Source organism: Cnephaeus nilssonii (assembly GCF_951640355.1).
Source record: "Cnephaeus nilssonii genome assembly, chromosome: 13".
Lineage (NCBI taxonomy): Eukaryota > Metazoa > Chordata > Mammalia > Chiroptera > Vespertilionidae > Cnephaeus > Cnephaeus nilssonii.
The window spans coordinates 19078261-19104138 of NC_137084.1; the positions used below are offsets into that span (position 1 = coordinate 19078261).

A 25878-nucleotide genomic window follows, 5' to 3' on the forward strand; every position below is an offset into this window, starting at 1 on the left:
AGTGCTAACGGTGGGCAGCAAACCATCAGACTTCCCACAACACCCCACCACTACCACCCAAATACCAAGGGCCATGGGCAAGGGCCAGCTTGCTATCAGGCTCAACCCACCCCAAACACCAATGCCAGCTTGGGATCGCAGGGAACCTGGGACTGTTCCCTGGGCTCCCTTTGTCTGGTACCCAATTCATACCCGGACGGCCTCTTGGTGAGGGCATCAGAGGCAAGGAATAGGGGAGAGACTGTGGAGTCATTTCTAATTGTAATGGGATTGAGCATTCCCAACAGAAACCCTGGGAAGGGACCCCTCAGTTTTCTAACATGTAGGAATAGGAAAGGTCTGATTCCTTTACAAACAAGTTGAGTTGTCTTCCAAGTGGCCTGTGCACATGTTCTAACCCCTCTTCCTGAGCTCTTTAACTCTTCAGAAACGGCTTTCAAAGCACTTTTGACCAAAATTGGTTAGTTTGCCTGACTGCCCCCAGTATTCCCCAATACAGGCATCCAAGGGACTTTCCCATTTCCAAACCCAAATTCAGGTCCAAAAAACCAAAACCTGCCCCTCTGAGGTCACTCCCAAGAACCCAGGCAGTCTGAGAAATGGCTGCATGATAGGAATCATATGACTTCTCCGGTTTGCTGGTATCCACCTGCCTTTATGTTGCTCTCCTCTCTCCCTGCCTCCCATTCCTCAGACAGAAGGAGAGTGGGACACCCCCACCCACTCACCAGATCTGGCTCTGCCTTCCCTGGAAGGGGGCCCGTCTCTTCTCCCTCCCGGCAGAGCCCAGGCACTGGGACCAGCCCAGGCTCCATTTGCCCCACTAATGAGTCTTAAGTGTTTGGCTTGAGTTCCTGCCAGTGCTACGCCTACAGGGGAGGGTGGTGGGAGAGAACAGAACAAAGCTCGTGCCAGCTCGGCTCTGCTGGGCCCTGGGAAGGCTGGCACAGGGGCTGCATGGCAGACCCACCTAGAGGTGCCCCCGTTTGAAGCCCCCTGCCTTTCTTTCTCCTCCACCTCGGGGGTTTCCCCAAAATGCAGGCTCCTGGCTCACCTACTGCATTGGAATTGTGGGGTGGGCCCAAGAATGTGCATTTTCATAAGCACCCCAGTACTGTGATGCACAGTGAAGGGGAAGAACCCAGAATTACAGAGAGCTAGGCTTAGAGACAGTAGGATGCCAAGAGCCAGGCGCTTGGGTGGGGAAGGCCAGTATCGAAGAGACATCCTAGAATGCATGGGCTGAAAGGCTAAAATGATCCTTTAGAGCAGGGGTCCTCAAACTTTTTAAACAGGGGGCCAGTTCACTGTCCCTCAGACCGTTGGAGGGCCGGACTATAGTTTAAAAAAAACTATGAACAAATTCCTATGCACACTGCACATATCTTATTTTGAAGTAAAAAAAACAAAATGGCAAAAACACCCGCATGTGGCCCGCGGGCCGTAGTTTGAGGACGCCTGCTTTAGAGAAACCAACCCGCTGGTGAGAAGGGTGAATTGTCACCAATATCCAGTTTTCTTTCTCTCTCTGGCCACAGAGCTAAACCACATTTTCCAGTCTCCCCTGTAATTAGCAGGGGTCATGAACTGAATTCTGGCCAGTGGAATGTGGGTCTCCTACAGCATGCTCTCTCCATTGGATGCTGTGCAGGGCTCCAAGGCCTCTGCAGGTATCTGGCTGAGCCACAACAGGGAAGGAGCCTGGGCTCTGAATGACTTTAAGGCAGTGTCCCCACCACCAACCTTCCTGGACTGAGCAGTTTATTTATGGAAAATAAAGCTTTGTATGTTAAGCTACTGAGATTTGGGGGTTGTTTGAATCAGCTACCAGCCTTTTAGAACCAATACACCCATCTCGGGTACACCGAGCCCAGGAGTGCAACAGTAGTGACATGTTCAATAGCAGAGTGAGCTCCTGATGGGTCAGGGCTCGAACCAGCATTTCCCACCGACAGCCTTGGATAGGGATACGGGGGCACCATGACCACATACCACAACTGGGCAGCACCAATTCCAAAAAAACTTTATTGTTTCAAGTGGCAAAATGTTATTGGTCTCTATGGGGCACCTGGCAGGGCAGAGGGAGACCTGGGGTGGGGCTGAGTTCCATCCATTACAAAATCAAAGGCTTTTATAAAAAATGTTATAAATTGGTATCAAAACAAAACCCAAGGGAGGCTGGAGGAGGAAGCAGAAAGGGAGGGGGGTACACGGAGGGAGGACCAGAACCTTGGACCACTAATGACGGAATCCAGGCCGAGAGGGAAGGTGTGGAGGGAAGTTGGAAAGGTGATACAAAGTGCATAAATGTGCCTCCCCAGATGCTCCTCAGACAGAGGCAGAGGGGGACAGAGGCTACAGCCTGGGACATGGGGGGAGAAGGGGCTCCAGCCATCTCCTCGCAGGGACCCCACAGGAACGGGCATTGCTTGGGACTGCCAGATGGGAAGGACCTGCACCGGGAGGGAAGAGAAGAGCTCATGGAGCCGGCCGTGGCGGGAAGAGGAGATGCTTCGGCTTCCTTCCCTGCCCATCGCGGCTCTCCCCACACAGCCTAGTTGTAAGCAAGGTCCCTGGTGAGTGCCCTGGGGTCCCAGACCAGAAGCGCTGGGGAGCACACTCAGCCACAGGGCCCGGGGACCATCCTTGGCCCAGGGAGGAAGGCCGGGATAGAAGCCCTCCTCGTCCATCAAAGGCCAGACAACAACACTTTGTTCTATGGGCAAAACTGAGGGGAAGCGAGGGACCCCCCAAGTCTCTGGAACTGGTTCCGTCTGCCTGTTTTCAGCCTGGCAGAGAAAGGGGAATGGAGAGCACAGGGGAACTTCCCGCATCCTCCAGGGCATTCGCTGCTCACCCCTGAACCCCATTCCCTAACCCCAGCCAGGCCCGAGCCCAGGGACCTGCCCTCACCTCAGTGACTTCTCAGACCTTCTTCTTCTTCAGCTTCAGGGCTTGGAGCCAACTGGGCGATGATCCTTCTGACCTAGAAGGCAGAGGGCAAAGGTCACAAAGCAACCCGAGGAAAGCTGAACAGAACGAGGAGAGGCGGGAATAGAAAACCCCCACCCCAATCAGAAGAGGCAGCCCAGGGCCTGGCTGCAGAGACGGGAACTCTGCCACCCACTTAATACAGTTAATTTGGGGCACGGCGACCTCCTCCCCAGGCTTCGGTTTTCCTCTCCATAGAGTGGGGTTTCAGTCAATGCCCCGAGTTCAGGTCACCCACCCTGAGGATTTCTCTGGCTTCGGAGGTAAGGCGAGGGGCTTCCCCAGCCCTGGGACCTTGCAGGACTTGGAGCGCTGGAACGCGGACTCCTTCTGGCTCGACTTGCTGTCCACCAGCTCCCCCTCCTCAGCCGAGCGGTTCCGGGGGCGCAGCTTGGCCTGAGAGACAAATCCAGTGCAGACAGATGTCAGCGGGACAGGCAAGAGCACTGAGAGAAGCCAGGCAGTCCCCACAGCCAGGCTCAAACCACGCTGCCGTCCTTTTACCCAGATGGGTGGGAAGTCACTTAACGACACACTTCTCTGAGCGGAGATACTGTTGAGTTCAGGCTAACTCAGCTGGACAAAGCCAGGGGTGACGTCCAGCTTTTGTTCTTTGTCCCCTCTGCCTGCAAGGCCTCCCACCAACTCCAATGCATGCCTCAAAGCTAAAAGCAAATGTTACAGGAGGCCTTCCCAATCTACCCTCCTACCCGACAGCACCCCACTGTTATGAAATAACTTCCCTCTTTGAACAGGCCCAGCCCTTATCTGCACCTCCCTGTGACTCCTCCCTGTGACCCCTAAATTTCTCCATTCACTAGAACTATGGACATGGCTGTGTCCCCCACTACTCCACGAGGTTCCTCCTTCCATCACACTTAACACACAGTGAGCGCGGGGTCAGGCAGGGCCCTCATGGAGAGCGGAATGAGAGGAGGAATGGGAAAGAGATGGGGGAACAAATAAATGATGGGGAAAAGAAAGGCTGGATTCAAGGGGCCAGCTAGCGGGGTGTCTGCTGAGTCACTGCATGGTACCTTCAGGGCTGACGGGCTCAGGCCAGGAAAGAGGTTGACTTTCAGCCCCTTGGTGCCCAAGGACATCCGTGTCCTGCGGTTCTGAGGCTCCTCCACCACCTCCTCGTCTGAAGACGGCACCCGAGAAGCTCGTGGCTCTGCAAGGGCCCAAGGAGGGCTCAGCAGAGAGCAACCCCAGGCCCCCACCACCCGGCTCACCCCCACATCGACACAGACATCAAAGAACTCACTGGCCCTACCCGTAGAGTCCTGGAACAGGCGTGCATCCGAGTCTGCCGCCTCTGACAGGCCCAGGGTACCGCCGGGCCGGATGGCCGGGGCCCGGTGCCCACGCTTGCGCCCCAGGTTGGCACGGCTTCGATACACGGCACTGTCAAGGATCTCGGTGTCCTGCTTGGGACAACGGCAACACCACTGCCATCGCCGTCCCGTGGTCCTGCCCCATCCCACATGAGCCCTTCGAAAGCAGCCGCTGTGAGCAGATCCCTGTTCATATGACTCACCCCCCCACTCTTCACCCACCCCCCACTCTGCCTCCTGGATTGAGACGGCTCAGGGCTCTGAGCCGCTGGAGGAGCCCCAGGGACCAGGCTCTGGCTCCACCACCCCCAACCCTCCCCAATAGCCCATCCACTGCCCTGGGCTCACCCTCCACTGACCTCGATGAAGGAGAAGTCCTGACTGGGAGAGCTGGGGGGAGGGCCTTGGGAGGATCGCCGAGGGGGGTGCATCGGACCCTGCTCGCCCAGCCCGGCCCCTGCAGGGCCCCAGGTGCCGTCCACCTCTTCTGTCCGGCTGGCTTCGCCATCGGGCTGGGGCCTCCAGGAGGGCAGACGGTCCCTGCCGGGCTCCAGGGGCTCCCCTCGATCGGCACCTGCCGTGGTTCCTTCCTCTTCCAACAGGGTCCGCAGGCCCGAAGCGGAAGCTGCCGACTCCCTCCGGGCCGCTGCCTTGGAGCTGCTGACGGCCAGCATCTCCTCCAGCAGGCCCTGGGAGGCGGAGGGTGGGGAGCGGGCCAGGCAGCCGCTGCCGGGGCTGCGAAGGAGCCGGGCCAGAGAACAAGGTCACCGTGTGGCCACACCTCCCTCCCCCAAAGCCCCTTCACAGGTTCTGTCTCCCCGCTCCCTCCCGAAGGGCACGGTCAAGACCACACACAACACAGCACAGAAGGGATGAGCCGGGCCAGCCTGGCAGGTTCAGACCCTGGGTCCTCCGCTTCCGGGACTTTGGGCGAGTCCCTTCACCTACAAACGCTTCTAACTTGATCGTGTTGTTGGGGGAATGAAATGAGAACCTGGAGCACGAGTCCACGGCCTGGCACTCAGCGTGGGCCCGATGAACAGCGGCTATTGCTACTCCTGCCACCCATGTGGTCGAAGCTGTCCGAGCGGCCCTCCCAGGGGCACCTGCTTGGGCACACGCTCTCCTTGGGATGAGCCGTGCAGCCTCTTCCGTGCCCCTGCCCATGTCACCCCTCCCTGTGCCCGTCTCACAGAGCATGCCAGGCCCTGCTCCCTCGCCCGCCACAGGGAAAGCTTCCCCCACCACCCCTCCACTCACTCTCCCTGCAGCTTCATTCCTCCGCAGAAGCTGGCCTGCTCCCCTCCCCCAGCCTCCACCCTTCCTCGGCTCTGCAGGCCCAGGGCTCCCCCGGGGCCAGCCCCTGCCCCCGAGGCTGAGGCTTTGTCCCCACTGCCAGGCTGTGAGCAATGCAAGGGCAATGATGAGCCCCTTTTGCCTTTGTTCCCTCCGCCCCTGGCCCGGGGCCTGGTCAGGAGCAGAACTAAGCAAATGTTTGCCGAGTGCAGGCGAAGCTTGCATCTCAATGTAGCTTACGTGTCTTCTGCCTGCTGCTCCCTCAAAACACAGCAAACACATATGCACAGCACACGTGCACTCTCACCACCTCACACAGGAGCTCGTGTGTTGTCCAGCTGCCACCCCCCCACACACAGACACCCCGACCCACTCGCAGCACACCTCAGGCAGGACGGTGTGCACGTCGTCTGTCACTCTTGCCAGCAGAGGCACACCAACATGCACACGCACACACTCACACCATGCACACGCACACGCTCGCACCATGCACAGGCGTGGCAAAAACTGGCGGGAGCCAGGCCATGAGTTCCCCATGGACTGGAGGGGTGGAGAGTGAGGCAGGTGATTCAGTTCCAAGACCGAAGCGGGAGGGCTGGAAAGGACGTGTGTCAGTCTGTCCTTCCACAAGCTGCTGACAGATGGAAATTAAAGCGGTCTGGCGGGGAGGGAGGCGGAGGAGGCCGCCGCAGAAGTGCAGCAGCCTGGATGGGGGCCAAAGCCAGCTCACCCTGCTGCTTCAAATCAGGAGGCTGGGGTGGGGTGGGGGGGTGGCAACAGCACCCCTCCCAGCCTGAGGAGGCCCTGCCCCAAGCTCTCCGGGGTAGGGCAGAGAGCAGGCTGAGGAAGAGCTGAGGGGATGTGAAACAGTGATGGGTGGATGGAAAGATCCACAGGCAGCCCTGGCTGGTGTGGCTCAGTTAGTTGGGCGTCGTCCTGTGCACTGAAAGGTTGCTAGTTCAATTCCTGGTCAGGGCATACGCCTGGGTTGTGGGCTCGATCCCCGGAAGGCAGCCAGTAGATGTTCTGCTCTCACATTGAAGGTTCTCTCCCTCTCCCTTCCTCTCTCTAAAAACGAATCATTTTTAAAAAAAGAAAGACCCACATCCAGAGCGAGACCTGGCCCCACACCAGGTGGGCAGAGGGCAGCCCTGGGGGAGGCCATGGGAGGGAAGGGCGGGGGATGCTGGGGGATGCAGTGGGACCATCCCTGCCGGCCTGTCCAAACCCCAGAGAAGGCAGTGTGCCTGGCATCTCCAGAGAAGCTTCCTTCCTCTTGAGCACCCAGGACACCTATAACCTGAGCCCCTTCCTGGCAGGAAATGGAGACAGGCTGTGCCGAGCACTGCCGCTCCAGGGCACACTTGGGTCCCATTCCCTTATGCCTGTGGCCTTGGCAATGTTACCGACCTACTCTGAGCCTCAGTGTCTTCGTCTGTAAAATGGAGATAACAGAAGTACCTAGACTTTGCTGGGTTTGTTGGCAGAATGTGTGCCCAGCACATAGCTAACATTTGATAAATTTTTAGGATAAGCATCATCATCCTCAACACAGGTTCCTGGCCTCAGAACTTGGCTCATCTTATACCCTCTGTACCCTTTGCCCCAGCGGGATTCTGAGTCTCCTGAGGGCTGGACCCACCCGCACTCCAGGTGCAATCCCGGGAATGGTATGTAGAAGATCTGGAAAAAGCAGCTTCCACTGTTTTAGGCTCCAAGACTCTGAGGAGGTCAGGGCTCGAGCTGGAATGATGTGTGTAAAGGGGAAGCAGCTGGTCTTGACCCAGAGACAGGAAGAGCATGCAGAGAGATGACCCCAAGGCTGGGGCCCAAGGAGCCCACGGTCACAGGCTAGGTGTCCTTGTGGCAGCCACACTGCCTCCCTGGGCCTCAGTTTACCCACCCATGGAGTGAGTGATCTCTGAGGGTTCTCTCAGATTCTAAGAAGAGCCCAAAATAACTGCAGGTTTCCACAGGCGCAGGGGGAGGGGCAGGAGATGACCAGGAGGCCAGAGAGGGGAGGGGGCAATGCACCAGCTCTTGAGGGACCCAGGAGCGCCACTCCCCCCAGGACAAGGTGGCCCTGGACACAGAGGGGGGGCCGAGCAGTCCCAACCGTCTGCCCACCCCACCCCCACCTCCACCCCCACTCCCATCCCCCACCCTGACACCGGTCTTTTCATGTCAGTTTGCCAGGCAGCATTCCAGCCAACGACCGCTGTGCGGGAACCTTTGTCCCACACAGGAATGGTGACAAAAAATGTCCCCAACGGCCTCACTTTATGGACACATCCACCCAAATCTGCAAAACAGGTACAACTGCAGGTAGCAAGCACTTCTCCGGGGCTTACCACGTGCCAGACAGATCTATCCCTTCCCACATGTGAACGCCAACACCCGGTGAGTCCTGGGAGTCAATTTCTCCCACTTCACAGCCGCGGAATCGGAGGCGCTGAGAAGGAACTCACCCAGGGTCACGGAGACGCTAACAGAATCCAGGCCCACACCTGGCAGAGGGGCCCAAGGACTACGCTGAACTACCTTCAAGGACTTCTCATTACCATGGGAACCTCCAGTTTCTCCTTTAAAGAGTAACTTTCCAGAGCGTAGAATTTCTCTAAACCAGCTGCTCAGAGCTCAAGAGGACCTTGGATACTAGTGAAGTTTGGGAAACATTGTGTCAGAACAGTGATTTTTCAACCTTTTTCACCTCATGGCACACATAAACTAATTACTAAAATTTGGCAGCACACCGGAAATATATATTTTGCCAAAAAAAAAAGGTGTAGCCCTGGCCAGTGCTGCCCGGTGGTTAGAGAATCAGTCTGAGCACTAAAGGGTTTCGGTTTCAATTCCCGGTCCAGGGTGTGTACCTACCTGGGTTGCAGGGCCAATCCCCAGGGCAGGTGGGGTGCATGCGGAAGGCAATCTCTGTGTCTCTCTCACATAGATGTTTCTCTCTCTCTCTCTCCTTCCCTCCCTCTCTCTCTTCTACTCTCTTAAAAAGGAACAACAACAATGGGAAAAATATCCTTGGGTGAGGATTAAAAAAACACACACACACACAAAATAGGTCTAATGTTGATTCATTCACACTACACTGGACGGCTATTGTTGTGTTGGCTATTGTCACCTTTTATCTGACAATCTAAAGGGAAAGAGGTCAGTGCCCCTAAAAAGTCAGGCATTGCATGTTTTAAAAATTCCTGCGGTGAAAACTGCCGTTAGAGAAAGGTAAACATGGTTCCTTCTTCTTCAGCTTTAAGGTTTTAGCGGGTGGATACTTGCTAATACACATGCACGCGAAGGCTCCGGGAGGGCCACCGAGTACCCAGCATTTCCCAAACCTGTAACAGCCGCACATTGTGATGGAGACCAAAGCTCAGACAGCTGAGGACTCCCTGCTTCTCTGCCACTAACCTCCTGGTCCCCAGCCCAGTCCCCTCACCAGCTCCCACCAGGCCCGCCTCTCCCTCCATCCTAAACAAAGGGGAAGATATTCCCTCTTTCCCTTCTTAAGAGCCACCCCAACTGGAGGGGAAAGGTGGAGGGTGGTGGGCCCCACTGCTGCGTAGTCTGAGTCCCGAACGCAGTGGCTGCACCTGACGGCATTTAGAGACGTAGGAAAGACACACTCTGACTCTGTGACCTTAACACCCCTATTCTCCTGCAAACTGGAGGGGCAATAATCCCTCCTGCTTCACCTGCAGCTGTGAGGATCAATGAGGTCAGGTGTGCAGCAGGGCCCTGGAGGACTGCAGAGTCCTGAGTCCCCCGAAAAGCAATCAGAGCAACCACAGGCGCCCACATGCTGCCGGCACCAGGAATGCTGAGGCTTCCTGAGTCTCACGTCAGAGAGAGGCTCAGAGATGTCCAGGACCCAGGAGCCCCATCCCCGCAGCCTTCACCTCCTCCCCACGCTCCTCCATCTCCCTCTATAGCCTCAGCCCCCTGGGCATCAGCCTGGCCCCATGCTCTGTCCTTTCCTCTCCCCCTCCTCCTCTTCAGTCCCTAATGCCTTCCCAACCCTTCCAACACCTCCCCCATTCCCTCCCTCTAGACCAGGGGTCCTCAAACTTTTTAAACAGGGGACCAGTTCACTGTCCCTCAGACCGTTGGAGGGCCGGACTACAGTTTAAAAAAAAACTATGAACAAATTCCTATGCACACTGCACATACCTTATTTTGAAGTAAAAAAACAAAACGGCATAAACACCCGCATGTGGCCCAGCAAAAACACCCGCATGTAGCCCAGCAAAAACACCCGCATGTAGCCCGCGGGCCATAGTTTGAGAACGCCTGCTCTAGACCCTTCCTGGTCCCTCCTCCCCCCCTCCCACTACCATCAGCCCCACACCTCCCTTCCCTTCCTACCATGGCTGGTGAGAAGCTCCAGGGTTGGGAAAGGTCAAGCATTCTACTCAGTCAAGACAATGAAACCAAATCTCAGTAGATGGAAATGTTAACAAAGAGATGCAATTTGTTGGGGTGGGGAGCTGGGGGGTGGGGGAGACCTGGATAGAGGAAGGTGAGGAGAGTAGCCAAAGAACATATATGCACAGCCCACGGACACAGACAATAGAGTGGTGAAGGCCAAGGGAGAGGTGGCGGAGCTGGGTGGAGCTGGGCAAAGGAGGGGAGAAGGGGGACATCTGTAACAGTGCCAATAAGATAATTAAAAAAGAGATGCAATGCCTTTTTGCACTCTTTCCAGATGGGAAATCACCTCAGTTGGCTTTAGCACATAAAAGTTCCTGAGACAGACTGTGGCTGGCTCACAAAACTACCAAGGTGTTCCTTGACAAAGTTCTTTTTCAGCCAATCTGCAGGGAGGCCGAGTCCGGTCCCAATGTCCTTTGGGTTCTTAAATTATTGCTTCTTCTGGGCCTTAAAATGGGGCAGACAAGAAGCACCACGTTCCTAACCTCCTGAGAGACAATGTGCCACTGTCCACTCCACTCCCAACCTGGAGTGGCCAAGGCCAAGAAGACAGAGTCTTTCCTATGCCCACGAAAGCACTGTGGTCCCTGGCTCAGGAGCACCTGTGGCTTTAGAGCTGAGAGGCCTGGGGAACAGCCACTGTGCTCAGTGGGAGTCTCCAGAGGTGGGACAGGTACCATCTCCTCCAGCAGCCACAATATGATGTCACCGAGGAAGCCTGAAACATGGGCTGCAAAAGTAGTAACACCTCCAACATCACAGTCACCATTCAGACAGGTTGCAGCTTTTCAGGCATCCGGCACACCTCTCCTCGCACACCGGGATGGTGTTCCCTTACCTGGCTCCAAAGCCCGGGGCTTCTCCCATCTCCATCCCGGGGTCTTCAGAGCAGGTCTCCAAGGAAAGCGAGGAGTCATCTTCGCCCTGGGTCTCCGGTCCACTCATCTCGCCAACCCCCAGCTCCCTGGCCTCCATGGGGTCTGGGTCTCTGGCCTCCTGGCCAGGGCACAACATACCAGTGTCCCTGAGGCCTAGCTCTGGGCACTGGCTAACTTCTCCCACCCCATGCTCCCTGGCTTCACTCGGAGTCCCGGAGACCTCCACATTCCGGAGCCCCAAGTCCTGGGTCCAGTCCATCTGCCCCACTCCACATCCTCGTGGCTCCCGAGAACCTCCAGTCTCTAGGTCACATGGCACCTCCAAATTCCTCAGGCCCAGACTGTCACCCCAGTCCACCTGGCCCACCCCAAGCTCCCTGGAGCTGCTATCTGGCCCCACGGCCATGTTCCTGAGCCCCAGGTCCGGTGTCCAGCTTGCCTGTCCCACCCCACGCTCCCTTGATTTAAGGAAGTCTCCGGCCTCCACACCTGACCAGTTGGTCTGCCCCACGCCACTCTCTCTGGCCTGGCTGTGGCCTTCTGCCTCCCCCACCCCAGCCAAATCTCTGCCCCTCACCCCGACATCAGAAGTCCAGTCCTTCTCCCCAACTCCCATCTCCCTGGGCTCCTCAGAACCCCCAGCCTCCAAATGGCTAGCCAGGTCCACATCTCTCAACCGCAGGTTATCCGACCAGCCGGTCTGTCCCACGGCATCCTCCCTGGCCTCACTCAAGACGCCAGAGCCCACACAACTGGACACTTCCAAGTTCCTGAGGCCCAGCTGGTCGGTCCAGTCCACGGACCCAGGCGAGGTCTTCTCCGGAGACACAAAGTGGCCACCTCCCATCTTGCCGGAAGGACTCAGGCCAGCACTGCCCACTCGGTCATGGCCAATGATCCCAAAATGATGGCTCCTCTCGGTAGCCTCCACGCAGAAGTCACCACTCCAGTCTCGCTGCCCTGGGCTGAAGGCCGCCTCTGGCTGGGAGACCACACCTAGGCTGAAGTCGCCAGCCCAGCCTCGCTGCCCCACTTCCCTGTCTTCCGGGTCGGCATCGCCTGGGCTCTGGTCCCCTGCCTGCTGTCTCCTGTGCAGCCCTCCAACCTCCTGGCTGGCACCGCTGTCCTGCCAGCTACTCTGGGCTCTCGGTCCCAGTGCTCCATCCTGGTTCTGGGGGCTGCTGGGGCTGAACAAGCCCCCCAACTCTCTCTCCTCTGGCTGGCCTGCGTCCCCGCTGGCCTCGCCCAGGCCGTCTCCTCCACTCAGAGTCTTCTCAAACTCCTCATCCTGCTGCTGGGCTTCCTCGGGACTGAACGCGGTGCTCAGGGCTCTCACCCCGAAGCCTCGGTCCTGGGGGCCGAGGGCCGTGGTGCTGCCACGGCTGCTGTAGTCCCTCATCCAGGCGCTCTTCCCGAAATCCAGGTCCGGCTGCTCAGCACCCTGGCTGCCAAAGATGCCAAGCGACGAATCTCTCTTCCCAAACTCCTGGTCCTGCTCGTCGGCATCCTGGCTGCTGTACTTGCCCAGGTGGTCCTGCTTCCTCACTTCCTCCACTTCCTGGCTGGCATAGGCCCCCAGAGAATCTCTCTTCCCAAACTCCCAGTCCTGAAGGCTCGCATCCTGACTGCTGTAAGAAGGCAGCAAATCTCTCTTCCCGAATTCCTGGTCCTGGAGTTCCACATCCCGGCTGGAGTACGTGCCCTGGGAATCCCTCTTTCTGAACTCCCAGTCCTGAACATCCGGCTCTTGGCTCTGCTGGGTGCCCAGCGGGGCCGGCTTTCCAATCACCCGGTCCTGGGCCGGGAGCCCCCGGCTCCCATGCGGGCTGCCGACCTCCACCTCCTCACGGACCTCCACCTCCTCGTGGCCAACGATGCCACACCTGCTGGCCCACTCCCTGGCGCTCCCTTCCCCTGCTCCTTGCCCACTCTTGCTGGACCAGCTCCTCTCTCCAAGGCCTGGGTCCCCTCTAGGGCTCGCTCCCCTAAGGCCATAGTCCTGAGAAGTGTCTTGGGACCAGCTGGAAGGGCTAAAACTGCCGGGCTGGGTGTCTGCGGCAATCCCAAATTCACTCTGCAGGTCTTTCTGGGCCCAGCCGAGGAGTCCCTGGGAATCAGAAAAGAGAAACAAAGAAACAATGCTGAGAGTCCATCCAGCATGGGAGTCAGCGCTGTCTGGTGCCCGAGCGAGCGCGTGCGCCACACTTTGGCAACAAAAAGCCTGGGTTTGTATGCCAGCTGTGTGACCTTGAGCAAATCACTTAACCACTCTGGGCCTCATGGTCCTCGTCCTTAAACAGGTATAACTCCTACTGCATGGGAGGTTAGGGAGGATTAAACAAGGCCATTTAAGCCAAGTCCTCAGCATAGCACTGGCTCGCAAAGAGCACTCAGCAATGGGTACTCAATCGATGACCCTAAGGTCATGTTTACAGCCCTTGGGCAACACTTGACGACCAGCCAGGAGAGAGGCAGCCCGGCCTGGTGTGGTCTTCACAAGGCGTGGGGCACACTTTCTTTATGAAAGGACACGACTCAAAGCCCCTTCACAACCTCCTTTCCACTGCGAGATTCCACCACCACCCCAGCCCAGCTAGTCCTAGAAGTTCCCAGCCCTCCCCCCTAAGGAAAGCACCCACGGCCCAGCCCTCCCCCGAAGACCTCCCAGCCCTCCCTCGCCCCTGGCCCCCGGGGGGAGGCAGGAGGGACAGCCTCTGGCACAGGCAAAACACCCAGCCAGGGCTCCACACCCCAACTCCCTGACTCACTCCTGAGGGCGGGGGAGCCCTGGCCTCAGGGCTGTGCAGCCGGCCGGCCTCATCCCGCAGGGCTGCGTTGGCCAACAGCCTCTCCAAGACAGACATGCTGTGCTCCCCATCCCCAAGCCGGGCCATGGCCCCTGGCCCCAGCACCCACCCCGGGGCAGCTGGGAAGGCAGGGCTGGGCCGCTCCCCTTCGCCAGGACCTGCCGGGCAGACGGCTCTGGCTCTGGGCTCACCCGGGCCCTACTCTCCTCTAGAGCAGCTGCAGCTCTGGGGGCCCCGCCCAGAAGCCAGTTGAGTCACCCACATCCCGGGACAGACACACCTACTGCAGGAACGAGCTGGGTCTTAACTCCTTCCTGCTCCTCCTCTTCCACCACCTCCCTCAAAAGGCCCCTGGCTCCCCCTTCCTTGCAGTCCTGCCCCTACCAGGCCAGGCTGGGCTAGAAAAACACATTTCAAAAGCCACCTGGACCCCAGCCTTTAAAATGAGAGGAAGCGTGGAAGGAGAAGGGGCACTGGGCCCAAGCCCAGCCATCAACTCGCTGGGTACTCTAGCTCAAGGCTCGCCAGCTCTGGACCTCGGCTGCCTGTCTACAAGGCAGGTCTTGAGCTCAATGGCAATAATTTTGAGCCCAGCCGAGGAGTCCCTGGGAATCAAAAGAAGAGAGAGAGAGAAACAAACTCATTATGTACTAAGTACTCATGATGAGCCAGGTGCTACTGTCAGTACTTTATAGGTATCATAGCTCATTTAGTCTTTACAATGACCCTATTAGGTAGAGTGCATGACTGTTATCCCCAAACTGAGGGATAACAGTCATGAACTTACTGTCCTGCCTGTGCACAAACTGAGGCACAGGCAGGACAGTAACTTGCTCAAGGTCACACCTGGGCAAATAACAGAGCCGGAGAGGAACCCAGGCCATCAGGTTCCGGCACCCACGCTCTAAGTGGCCACACTCTGTAGCCTTTCACAATACTAGTCCTAATAAAGGCTTGAACGCTCGGTATATGCCAAGCACGGAGCGTGTTGCACATCTCACTTTACCTGCAGTACAACCCTAATGCTATTATGAAAGGACTCTGACATTTAGAGGTTAGGGCACATTCCCAAAACCACTCAGCTAGTGGATGCTGGAACTGGTACAAGCTCTAAACTCTAAGCACCATCCATAGCCCCTGCCAACAGCTTTGCCAGGCTGCACAGCTGTGAGGGGCACCTCCATAGGTGCCTTGCTCATAGCTGTACCCCAGGCTCTAGACCAGTGGTCGGCAAACTCATTAGTCAACAGAGCCAAATATCAACAGTACAACGATTGAAATTTCTTTTGAGAGCCAAATTTTTTAAACTTAAACTTCTTCTAACGCCACTTCTTCAAAATAGACTCGCCCAGGCCGTGGTATTTTGTGGAAGAGCCATACTCAAGGGGCCAAAGAGCCGCATGTGGCTCGCGAGCCGCAGTTTGCCGACCACGGCTCTAGACAAATAAAGTCCACTCAGAAAGAGCAAAGCCCTGAAGCCCTGGCTTCCATCCCGAGGCCCCCGGCTTCCCTGTGCCCATCCTCACCTCAGAGCAGGCACTTGGGGTCTGTGTGTCCTTCAGCTCAGGTCCAGCTCCCCGCCGGGCACTGCCAGCACTGGGGGGTGGCGAAGCCAGGAGGTCATCCAGCCAGCGGGAGCTGCTTGCAGGACCTGCAGGCTCGGGGGACGCCCTACAGGGGTCCTGGGCCTCGGTCCTCGGTTGGGTAGTCTCAGCCCGGACCAGGGTCACAGCCTCCTCCTCAGCAGGCAGTGCCTTCCCAGGGTCAGGGGTGTCAGCAAAGAGGACACAGGGCTGGTCGGGGGGTGCTGGCTGCCGCTGCCCCAGGACCGGCTCCAGGACGGACAGGGCGGCCTCCCTGGTGGCCAGAGGGAGTGGGGACTCTTGTCCGGCCAGGGGCTCCCGCTCCTCACACCTCTCCTCTGCCTGTAGCAAGGCCGGTTCAGGCGGGCCCCCCGTTGTTGGCAGAGGCTTGATGGGATCAGCTGGGGATGGAGGCGGACTCTCCCCATCACCCTTTTGGTTTGGGGAGATGCCCGAATCACCTGTCTGCACCCAAGAACCAGGCCTTCCTGGTCCCTCTGGAGCTGACCAGACCCCTCGCCCCTGCTGGAACACTCCCTCCCCACTGGATGCAGCCAAGTCACCAGCCGCAGTGGCCCCAGCCTCCGCAGCCACAGCCTCCGCCTCCGCAGCCGCAGCCTCCGCCGCTGCAGCCTCAGCCTCTGCGGCCTCACTGGCTTCAGTGATGGGGGAGGGGGGCGGGGAGTCCAGCCGCCACACCCCTAGACCTGAAGGCCGCGTGGGGAAGGTCCATTCAAAGGACTGAGACAAGCTCCAGTTGGACTCTGTCCCACACCCAAAGGGACGGTCCAGGGCTGACTGGCCCCCCTGGGTTTGGAGCAGGTCAGCCAGCGAGCCGCCCAGCTTCTGCTCTTGGTCAGGCAGCCGGAGCACACCTTCAGAAAACCGGCGCTGACCCATGCCGGCGGGGCGGAGCTCTGCGCCACCCCGGGCCACCTCCTCGCCAGATGGCAACGTCCGATCGGGATCAAGCAACTCACCCCCCTCCATCGGGGGGGGCCGGGGTGAGGTGGCTGGAAGCTGCTCTGGGCTGTGGCTCCCCGAGACCTTTTCCACGGGAGGGCTACTGGGTCTGGGGGCATCTGGGGCTCCCAAAGCAGGGAGCCCTGGGCCAGGGGCATGGCAGGCGCCCTCATCTGGCAGGACCACAACTGGGGATGCTGGAGTCGCAGGGAGGCAGGGAGCAGGCCCGGGAGCGGCAGGACTCTGGGCCTCTGGAAGATGAGAGTGGCGGGGAGAGCTCTGGTGGGGTGAGTGAAGTTGGGGAGACCCAGGGGCTGGGCCCGAGGCTTCAGCAGGGAGGCCTGGGCTGGTGAACCCTCCATTCTCTGCGGTGGGGCCTGGACTTGAGGGGACCCAGGGCTTGGAAACCTGCAAGAGAAAGGTTGAGAGCCCTCACTCACCTTCTGGTAGGTGGAGGAGACCCCTGCCAACCCCATAAGGACCACAGGTCAGCTGCTTCTTCACCCCTCACTCCACAGACAGGAGCAGAAAACTGGGGGCTCTCAGCACAGCTGGGAAAGGCCCCAAGTATTAGGACTTCTTAAGGTTCTCAGCCCCCTCCTTTAGACCCTCTCCCCAGAAAACACACAGAGCCCTATTCGCATAGTATGACCCACACTTCCGGTGGTTCAGACACTCCCCCCACCTATCCCAAAGCTCATCGAAGGATCTCCTAAGAGTCCATGGCTCATGGTCAAGAACTCTGGCTTCATAAAGGGAAAAGGAAATTAGGAAATCTGACCATCCGGGCATGTGGGGGTTCTGCTTCAGAGCAGGACTCCGAGCCCAGTGCAGCTCCCAGGAGCAGCTCAGGGGATGTGGAGCTGCCCACCCTGCTCGGTGCACCCCCAGGTCCCAGCGCTGCTGACGGAAGCAGGCAGGCCTCGGGCTTCAGGCACGGAGTCACCCGCCTCTCGTAAGCTGTAGGCCCTTCCATATGGTGGTCACTTGACTTCTCTGAGCCTCAGCCTCCCCTTCTGTCCATTAGGGCTGGTGGCCACAATGTCCCCCTCGCAGACTTAGGAGAGGAGTAAATAAGGTTCGTGCATGTGGCCTCTCGGGACAGGACTTATAAAGAATGGATGCTGTGGGATGATGGGGGGCAATGCTTTCAAACTTCAGACATCTGCTCCCATCCTCTCTCAGCTGCCGACCTTGCTTTCCTGAGAACAGAGGCCACGGCATTGCACGCCCACACCCTGCTACCTGACGGGATCTCAGAGAGTGAACTGTCCTTGCTTGGGGCTAAGGCCAGCCCCTCCCCTCTCCCCTACGTCACTGATTTTCCCCACTCTCCTGGATCATTTCCATCAGCACAAACTGCCCTCATTTCTCCCACCCTAAAAAAAGAAAAACACTCTTGCCCTCACCTCTCTCTCTTGCTACCGCTCACTTTCCTGAACACCTTGTCTCCGTTTACTGTAGCCCCAAACAGGCTGCTTCCTGCACCTGCCACCTAACTGCTCTGGTCGAGGTCACGATGTTTCCTTGTAGCTAAGTCCCATTCTCAGTGCACCTTCCTTGACCTGCGAGCAGCATCTGCCGGCTGACCCACCCTCCTCCCTTCTCCCCCTTCCCTCCTCCCTCCTCCTTCCTCCCTCCTCCTGTCTTCCTCCTCCCATCATGAAAGCTGGCTTCCTACAGCCTCCAGGACTCCACTCTCGCCAGCTTTCCTCCCACCTGTCTGCTGCTCCATCCTCTCCTCGCCTGGGCTGGGCCTCAGTCCTCTTCCCTCCAGAGGCTCACCCACTCCCCTGGTGATCTCAGCCGGTCTTAACTACGAGTCGCTGGAGCTCCAGACTCAAATAGCCCACTGCCCACTCGACATTTCCATGTGGATGTCTAAAAGACATCTCAAACTCAACTAATCCAGAAGCAAACTCCTCCCATCTCCTCCCATCCCGCTTCACCCTTCAAGTCCCCTCTCACGAAATGGTAACCTGGTCCTTCCGGTTGCTAAGGCCAAAAGCCCTGGCGCCATCCTTGACTCTGTGTGCACGCTCCCTCTATCTGCCGTCAATCTACCTGCAAACCCTGTGCCCAAACTGACCTTCAAATTCCACCCAGCGAGACCCCTTCTCACCATCTCACCACTGGCTACCTCCAGGGCCCATCACCTCACCCCCGGATCACTCAAACGGCCCCCAGCTGGTCCTGCTGCTGCTCTTAGCTCCCTGCAACCAAGAGCGCACGGTGACTCTTTACAACTCTCCTCCAAACCCCTCACTCAAGCCACGGTCCTCCCAGTGGCCTGCGAGGTTCATCACCACGCGATCCGTCATCACCTCTCAATCCTCACCACCACCCCGCTGCTCCCCTCTCCCTGCGATCCGGACAGCCTGGCTTCCTTGCCAGGAAGGTAGCGAGTCCTTCTAGGAGAGCACTCGAGTCAGACAATTCAGAGCCTGCCTCAGCCCCTGGGTAAGTTACTTAACCTCGGTGAGCCTCTCTTGTGTGACTAACAGGGCGCACTAGCTACAGTGATCACAAGGATTAAGCTAGTCAGCGTTCCTGGCACATGCCCAGCACACAGTAGGTGCGTGACTGACGGCAGTTGCGATGGATAATTATTCCTTATAACGAGCAGCCTCATGGCCTGAACCACACTTGATCAAGAGCACTGGCCTGGGAGTCAAGAAATCTGAGTCCCGGGGCCAGCCGCTGGGCAAATCCCCTCCTCCATGACCCTCAGTATCCCCATCAGAACCAGAAAGAGAGAGAGCAGATGATCTCAGGTGACCCTTCAGCTTTAAAATACTGAGTCCAAGTCATAACGGAGGATAACTCACGTCGGTAGGTGGCTCAGAGCCGGCCGGCTGAGCCAGGTCCCCATTGAAGGCCCGGTCCAAAGGGGGGCTCCTGGGAGGGAGAAAGACAAAATGCAGGACAGAGTTAGAAGCCCAGGACAGAGCTCTAGCAGCACCCAAAGTTAACCGCCCCAGGCATTCCCTCCTGAGCCCTGCCTGGGACCACTGGGGACAGAGAAGCTACCATTTCCATGGAGAAAATGGCCCAGGAGATAGTGCCTATTCCCTCCCTCTCCACCCAGGGTTAAATTCCCCTAGTCCCTTTAGAAAAGCCATCCTGGAAGCCCACACTCCCCAGTGATTCCCTAGAAGGTAACCTCCTCCCCCCCCCCCCCCCCCCCAGCCCCTACGGGGTTAATGTTCTCCTGCAGCCAGGGAGAGTACAGCTGGCCTGGCTGCCCTGCCAATACTTCTTGAAGGAGCGCAGGGGGAGGGAGTGGGAGCAGAGTGATTTTCCAAGGCTGAAGTTGTTCCTCTGAAGCTCTGCTTGGAGCCAGGGAGGGGAGGATAGAGGGCTGAACCCAGCCTGGGAGCCCTGGCCTGGGACAAAGAAGGGTTAATTCAGAGCCCTGCCCTCCAGGTACTTTCAGGTGAGAAAAGGGCAGGGCTGGAGGGCAGGGCCGGGCAGAGGCCTTCCGCATTGGGCTCAGCCCAGACCACAGCAGCCCTGCCCTTCACGGCAGCAGGAAGGGGAGGGGAGCCTCTGGGCCCAGCAGCGGCACCAAGGGCCCAGGGGGCCAACAGTGCCTCAAGCAGGCTCTCCCTTGTCCTGGGGATGGCACTTGAGATCCCTCGGCCTCTTCCTCCAAGCCCCTGTGCCCACCACCCCAAGAGGCACCTCCTGGCCAGCCTTCTCTACACTGGCAGAACTCTGGAGAAGTGTGTTACAGGCAACAGTCTCCAGCCCGGCCGTAATCTCTGCTCAGTGACACTAGCTGGCCTGGCATCAAGGTGTGTTCCCATCTTATCTCTCCCATCAGGCTCCTGCGGGCAGACCGTGCCCTTCTCATCACACACCAGCACCTGGTACACTGCTCCGCACACAGCAGGAGCCAGCAGTGAAGAGCACGTGCTTTGGAAATAGACATGCATTCAAACCCCAGCTCTGTCTTAGTTGCTGAGGAACCATGTAAGTCCCTTTTGAATCTGTTTCCTCATCTCTAACATTTAATATTCCCTTCACTAAAAGAGAATGGCTATGGATTAAACGAGGCTAAGTTCAGCTCTTGGCATTAAAAAGAAACTTCCATACTGTGCATCTGAACTCTCCATAAATGCCCATCAACTCTGTAAAGAAAATTATAACTGTCAAGAGAATCTAGTCATAACACCGTCTGCTGGCGAAAGCTTTGTAACGTAGACCGGAGCCTGCCTGCACTCACAGCACACAACGGACCTAACGGTGAAGGTCAGGGTCCCAGATGGGGCCGCCTACTTCATCCGCCTAATGCAACAGCTTCCCGCCCCTCACCTCTCCTCGGGGGTCTGGCTGTGCTCTTCAGGGCACTCTGTGGGAGACTTCGCAGGCCCCTCCTGGGACCATTCCCTGGAGAGGGTCCCACCATCCTCATCCACAGGAGCAGTAGCCACACCATAGGTCCTGGGGCCGTATTTGGAGCTACCATCGTGGTTAAAGGTGAGGCGGGAGCCCCAGAGGCGGTCAGAGCTGGTGGGGACCTCCTTCCGTGGCTGCTCCATCTTGGCCAGAATCTCTTCTACGGTGGTGGCTGCAAAGCGCTCAGAGGCTGGACGGAAGGGGGCGGGGGCCTTCCGCACACCCCCTGGGGCAGCACAGCGAGCCGGGGGTGTCAACGGAGGCATCTCTTCTTTCCCAGCCTCCTCTTTCCCAGCCTCTTGGGTGGCTTCTCCTCCAGTAGACGTCTCGGCCGGTGGTCTTGGTGCAAAGGGAAGGGGACGCCTGCTGCCACCATAGGGCTGGGGTCCTGCCAGCATGTTCATCTTCCGGGCAGAAGGCAGCTCAGCCAGAGGACCCCGGGGCGGCCGCGGCCCAACGGACACCAGCAGGCTGGGCTTGGCAGGCAGGGCTGGCTTGGCAGGCAGGGCCCGGGGTTTGGGCTTGACAGGAGGTTTGGCCCGAGGGTCACCTACCAAAAGGAAAAGGTTGGTTGGGGAGGCTGTCAGAAGAACCAGGACGTAGACTTCTTCATCTCCCACCCTACTAAACTCAAAATGTTGACAACCTTCAAGGCACAAGCCAAATGTCACCTCTTCCATGAAGCCTTCCTTGGTTTACCATACATATCCCAGAAGCACCTTTTGTCTCCAAATTCTCAAAATGTTTATTCAATCCCTCCTATAAGCTAAAGCTATTTAAGGGTCCAGCTGACACCTTAATTCTCCCTGTACCCTACTCTGCATCTAACACGTTCTTATTAAACGAATGAATGAATGAGCAAAGGAGCCAATAAATGAATGCTACCTACCCATATCAAGCACTCAGCCCAACCTTTCTCCAATCTAGTCCTGTCCTCTTACATGACACTCTACCACCCTACCATTCACAGCAAACCTTTTATCCCAGCTGAGCCTCCCTGCTCTGCCTCCTGGCTGTCCCTCCCCCAGTACACACCCAGGCCACCTCCCCAGGTGTGTGATGAGGAATGCAAACTTACTATTGACCTAACCCACACAGAAGTAAATCTGCTACCGGGGGAAAAAAAAACAAGATCAGGAACCTACCTTCTATATAAGGCATTCCAAAGCCAAATAAAAGACCTTTGGATTACTCATTGCCATCGCCCTCTATCATCCACTCATTCGGCTCGGCCGAAGAATGGAGTCTAGACAGGAGCCAGGAGGCCTGGGTTCAAATCCCTGTAGGTACACGTCATTTCTCATCTAGACCTCAGCCTCCTCCTCTCAAAACACTCTTTACCAACATCATTTTGAAGGTTAGCGTGTTCTTACCTTCAGTAGATCTAAGGCCTCTAACTGTTCTAAAGGGTCTCGCCAGGAACTGAGAACCTTTCAAGCTCATCCTGCACTCCTCCCTCCCACCTCAACAGAATCATCACTCCCCCACCCCTTCCAAGACAGAATGGGAGTTCAGCCTCCACCCCTCTCTGTCCTCCCAGCCACCCGGCTCCACCCTGTACCCACAGGCACCTACCTGGCTCAGAGCCAGCAGATACCAGCTCCTCCTCCATCTCCCGGGGTGGTGGGGAAGCCATGGCTGTGCCTTCCCTGAGAACAGACACTTTCATCACATTCGGCAGAACCTGCATGAGAATTGAGAAGCGCAGGGTGTGAGCGGGGGCAGCCAAAGCCCCAGGAAACAAGAGCGAGGAGGAGAGGGTTGGGTGTTGGCAGTGGGCTTGGCCAAGGGAAGCCTGCTACTTCTGGCGGAGGCAGAGTGTGGGACAGGAAGAGGGAACCTCAGAGCGGGTGGGAGGTCAAGGGAGGTCCCCAGCAGTGTATCCTCAACTCTTCCCAGATCACTCTCTAACTCTGGTCTCCTAACCCCAAAGTCCTGGAGCTTCAGGGAGCTACCTACTCTTCCCTCCCCTGCTGAGCTCTCCAAGACACCCCACTTACTGTTCCCAGGGCACCCTTGGGTGCAGCAGCCTGCTCGAGGTATCTACCCAGGGGCAGAGCAAGAGGGCAGACCAGAGTCTGAAGCCTCTCCGTGAATCACTTCATGGGAGACGGGAAAAACCCGCTCCTCCCCAACCTGGGGCTCCACCCCACAGCCTGCCTTCCCTTTCCCGCTCACCCTCCTTCCCTCCCTCCCTCCTGCAGCTGGGAGTGGTTCCCTCTCCCCCCTTCCTCCTCCTCCTTCCACATCCCTGCCCCACTCCCGCCTCCCTCAGAGCAGTCTCATCCAAACACGGAAAAATAAGGAATAAGAAGTAAACATCTGGAATACATTTTTTTCTTTAATTTCTCAATTGCTTTGGCTTCAGTACGGAATTTGATGAGGTAAAAGCCAGGGCCTAGTCCTGTTGCCATAGCAATGGCCTCCCACTGGATTTCCAGAGCCGCGCCAAGAGGAAGGAGGAGCCGGCCCAGGCTGGGCTGGGAGAATGGGACAGGGCTTGAGAACATCCGGTGGTGGGGTGGCCTGGGGGGAAAAGACTCCCTGGGGTTTCCCCTTCTAGGACAGTCAGGGTAGGACAGCCACAGCCAAAGCACTGGTGGTTCTTGGGTGGCCCTCACTGGCCTAGGATTGGCCCGAGGGGTTTTGAGGGGCAGAAGAAAATTTTAAACCAAGTGACACAGCCCTACAGAAGTCATTTCATTGGGTGTCCCTCCTCTAAGCCTGTACCAGCAGGGAGATCGGGGTCTGATTCAATGCTGGGTGGGTCTACCACTTTCTAGCTGTGTGCCCTCAGGCACAGTGCTTACTTCTCTAAGCCTCAGTTTCCCTAGTTGAAAAGTGGAGTTAGTGTGACTGTTGGGAGACTTACGGGAAAAGATGCATGCAAACTGCTGAGCATAATGCCTAGCACATAGTAAGTGCCCAATAAATGTTGGCCATTATGAATACAATTCCATTCAGTGTCGCCGATGAGCTACCATCCTTTGGTAACCACCTCCTCCTCTCCCCAGACCATTCCTTCACTCCCACAGGGCCCGATCCTGTCACCTGTTCTTCAGACACTCCACCACCTCCTCAGTTCTCATCCCGGCTCCTGAAGCACCATCCCACCCACAACACCCTCCCCCAACCCCAGGCTCTCGAGCCTGGGGGACAGAGTGCTCCTCCCTCTAGTTCCTAGCACATGGTATGCACAGAGCCCCTGAGGAAAATCTAACCCCCTCCAAACTGCAATGGGCACAGCCTTCCTCAGAGTCACCCACTCCTAGTCAGGGAAGACAGGGCCAAATCCAAAGAAGGGCCCTCTAATGCCCACCCACCCCTCACCTTTGACCCTGCCCCAGCTTGTTTCAAAGATGGGAGGGAGTAGAGAGAAGAGGGTAGAGAGAAACCCAAGACTGTCAATTCCCTTGGTCAGCCAACTTGCACGGTGCACTGCTCACTATGGGTGGGTGAATAACTGTGCAGAGCCAGGCCAAGTGCGCATGAGGGAGGGGCACACGATAGGAAAAATAAAATTAAGACACATGATGGTTTCCTTGTCCTTGAACGTTATTACAAGGAACATGGGGTGGGTGATTAGAAATGGCGACAAACTGGCCCAGAACCGAAAAACTCTTTCACCTGGGGGCCTGACGGACACCTCTGCAGGGTGAGCGCGCAGCAATGAAGTGGGGGCTCGGCTTCCCCAACTGAGGAGATCCCACAGCCGCTCAAAGGCCCCGGGCAGGGAACCCAGGCGCCAGAGCCCTCGCTGCAGAATCACAGCGGCTCTGAGCACTCCCCACCGCAGGCATCAGGGGCTGCCACAAGGGCTGGGGAGAGGCCCGGCAGTCCCAGCCGGGGCAGGGGCCCAAAGAGACTTCGGCGCCAGCGGGGTCGCCCCTGTGGACCCTAGGATCGCTGCCCGGATCCGGACCCAGAGAGGTCGGCAGGGCTAGCACACAAACTGCTGGAGGAGGGAGGGCCAGCGGAAGACGGAACAGCCAGGGTGAGGGGCGGTCTGGAGAGGCCCAGGGGGAAAGCTGGGGACAGAGGGGACGGCAGCAGCCGAAGAGGAGGAGGAGGAGGAGGAGGGGGGCGGCGGGGGCGGGGGCAGCAGAAGCGGAAGACCAGTGCGCGGGACGCGAAGCAGCCGGCGAAAAGACGAGGGGCTGAGGGCACAGACTGGGTGGGGGCGGACTGGGGTGGCTGGGGGCGTGCCGAGGGATCCGGGGGGAGGGGGCTAGCGCGGATCTGGGAGAAGGGGGAGGGAGGGGCCCCCTCTAACAGCTCCGCCCACCCCCCCCCCGGCCCCGCCTCAAGTCCTCGCCCCTTCCCCCCTTTCTTCTGGCTCAGCCAGCACGAGCTACAGGCCGTGCACCCTCCGCCCCCGCGCACACGGGCCCGCTCTCACGTGCCCGTCGCTTCCTCCGCGCCCCTGGCCCCTGCAAACTTTCCTGCTCACCGCCCCCCCCCCCCCCGCCCCCCAACTCCACCTCAACCTAAGATCCGAGCTGGAAAGCGCCCACTCCTTCCATGCCTCTCCCCCGCCCCCAACCCTGGACCCCGCCCCCTCCTTCGCCCTCCCGCCTGCCCCCGCGCACTCACGCGCTCCCCCGGGATCCGGCTCCGCTCGGCTCGGGCTGGGCGCCCCGACGCCACTCTCCGCCACCGCCGCCGCTGCAGCCGCCGTCACCGCCAACCCAGCCAGAACGAGCCGCCGCGGGGCCCCGCCCCCGGCCCCGCCCAGGCCCACGCCCCCGGAGCGCCTCATGAATATCCATGAGCCAATGGAAACCCGGCGCGGAAAGCCCGTGCCGAACTCGCCTGACCGTATGCAAACAGGCGCAGCCCAGGCACTCAATTATTCATGAGTCTCGCAAATGAGGGACCCGCCCCAGGACCCGACCCGGGTGAAACTGACGCAATTCAGCCGCTAATAGCGTTTGGGCAAAATGGCCACCGAGATGACAGCCTAGAGAGGAAACTTAAGGGGACGGCGCAAGGCTCGGGCCCCGCGGCCTGAACTGATTGCGGCACCATAGAGTCACGGCGAGGAAGAAGGTAACCACTGGCCGACGGGAGGCTTCTGTGGTAACACCTGGGCGCCTATGCCACGTGGCCATCCCACGTGGCGTATAAATTCAGATTGAGAGCCACCCTGAGGAAGACTGGAAGCTCTATTTTCCTCACCAAT

The 25878-nt window shown here is 58.1% G+C and overlaps 1 protein-coding gene across 4 annotated transcripts; it reads right to left on the minus strand.

The window, feature by feature from the left end:
• Positions 1-2006: 2006 nt before the first annotated feature.
• Positions 2007-25416, minus strand: TNKS1BP1 (tankyrase 1 binding protein 1; the record flags this gene model as incomplete). Of its 4 annotated transcripts, none has more annotated exons than XM_079789319.1 (12): positions 2007-2453; positions 2914-2986; positions 3230-3387; positions 4029-4165; positions 4259-4418; positions 4688-5063; positions 10903-13049; positions 15276-16703; positions 19124-19193; positions 20613-21246; positions 22272-22380; positions 25290-25416. In XM_079789319.1, the coding sequence occupies 10 exons, from the start codon at positions 22363-22365 to the stop codon at positions 2926-2928; spliced, it is 5265 nt and encodes a 1754-aa protein (XP_079645445.1). In that variant the 3' UTR covers positions 2007-2453; positions 2914-2925. The 4 variants fall into 4 exon arrangements, with proteins under 4 accessions (XP_079645445.1, XP_079645446.1, XP_079645444.1 ...); XM_079789320.1 differs by lacking the exon at positions 25290-25416 and adding an exon at positions 22697-22851; XM_079789318.1 differs by lacking the exon at positions 25290-25416 and having other exon boundaries at positions 4268-4418; positions 22272-22386.
• Positions 25417-25878: the final 462 nt, after the last annotated feature.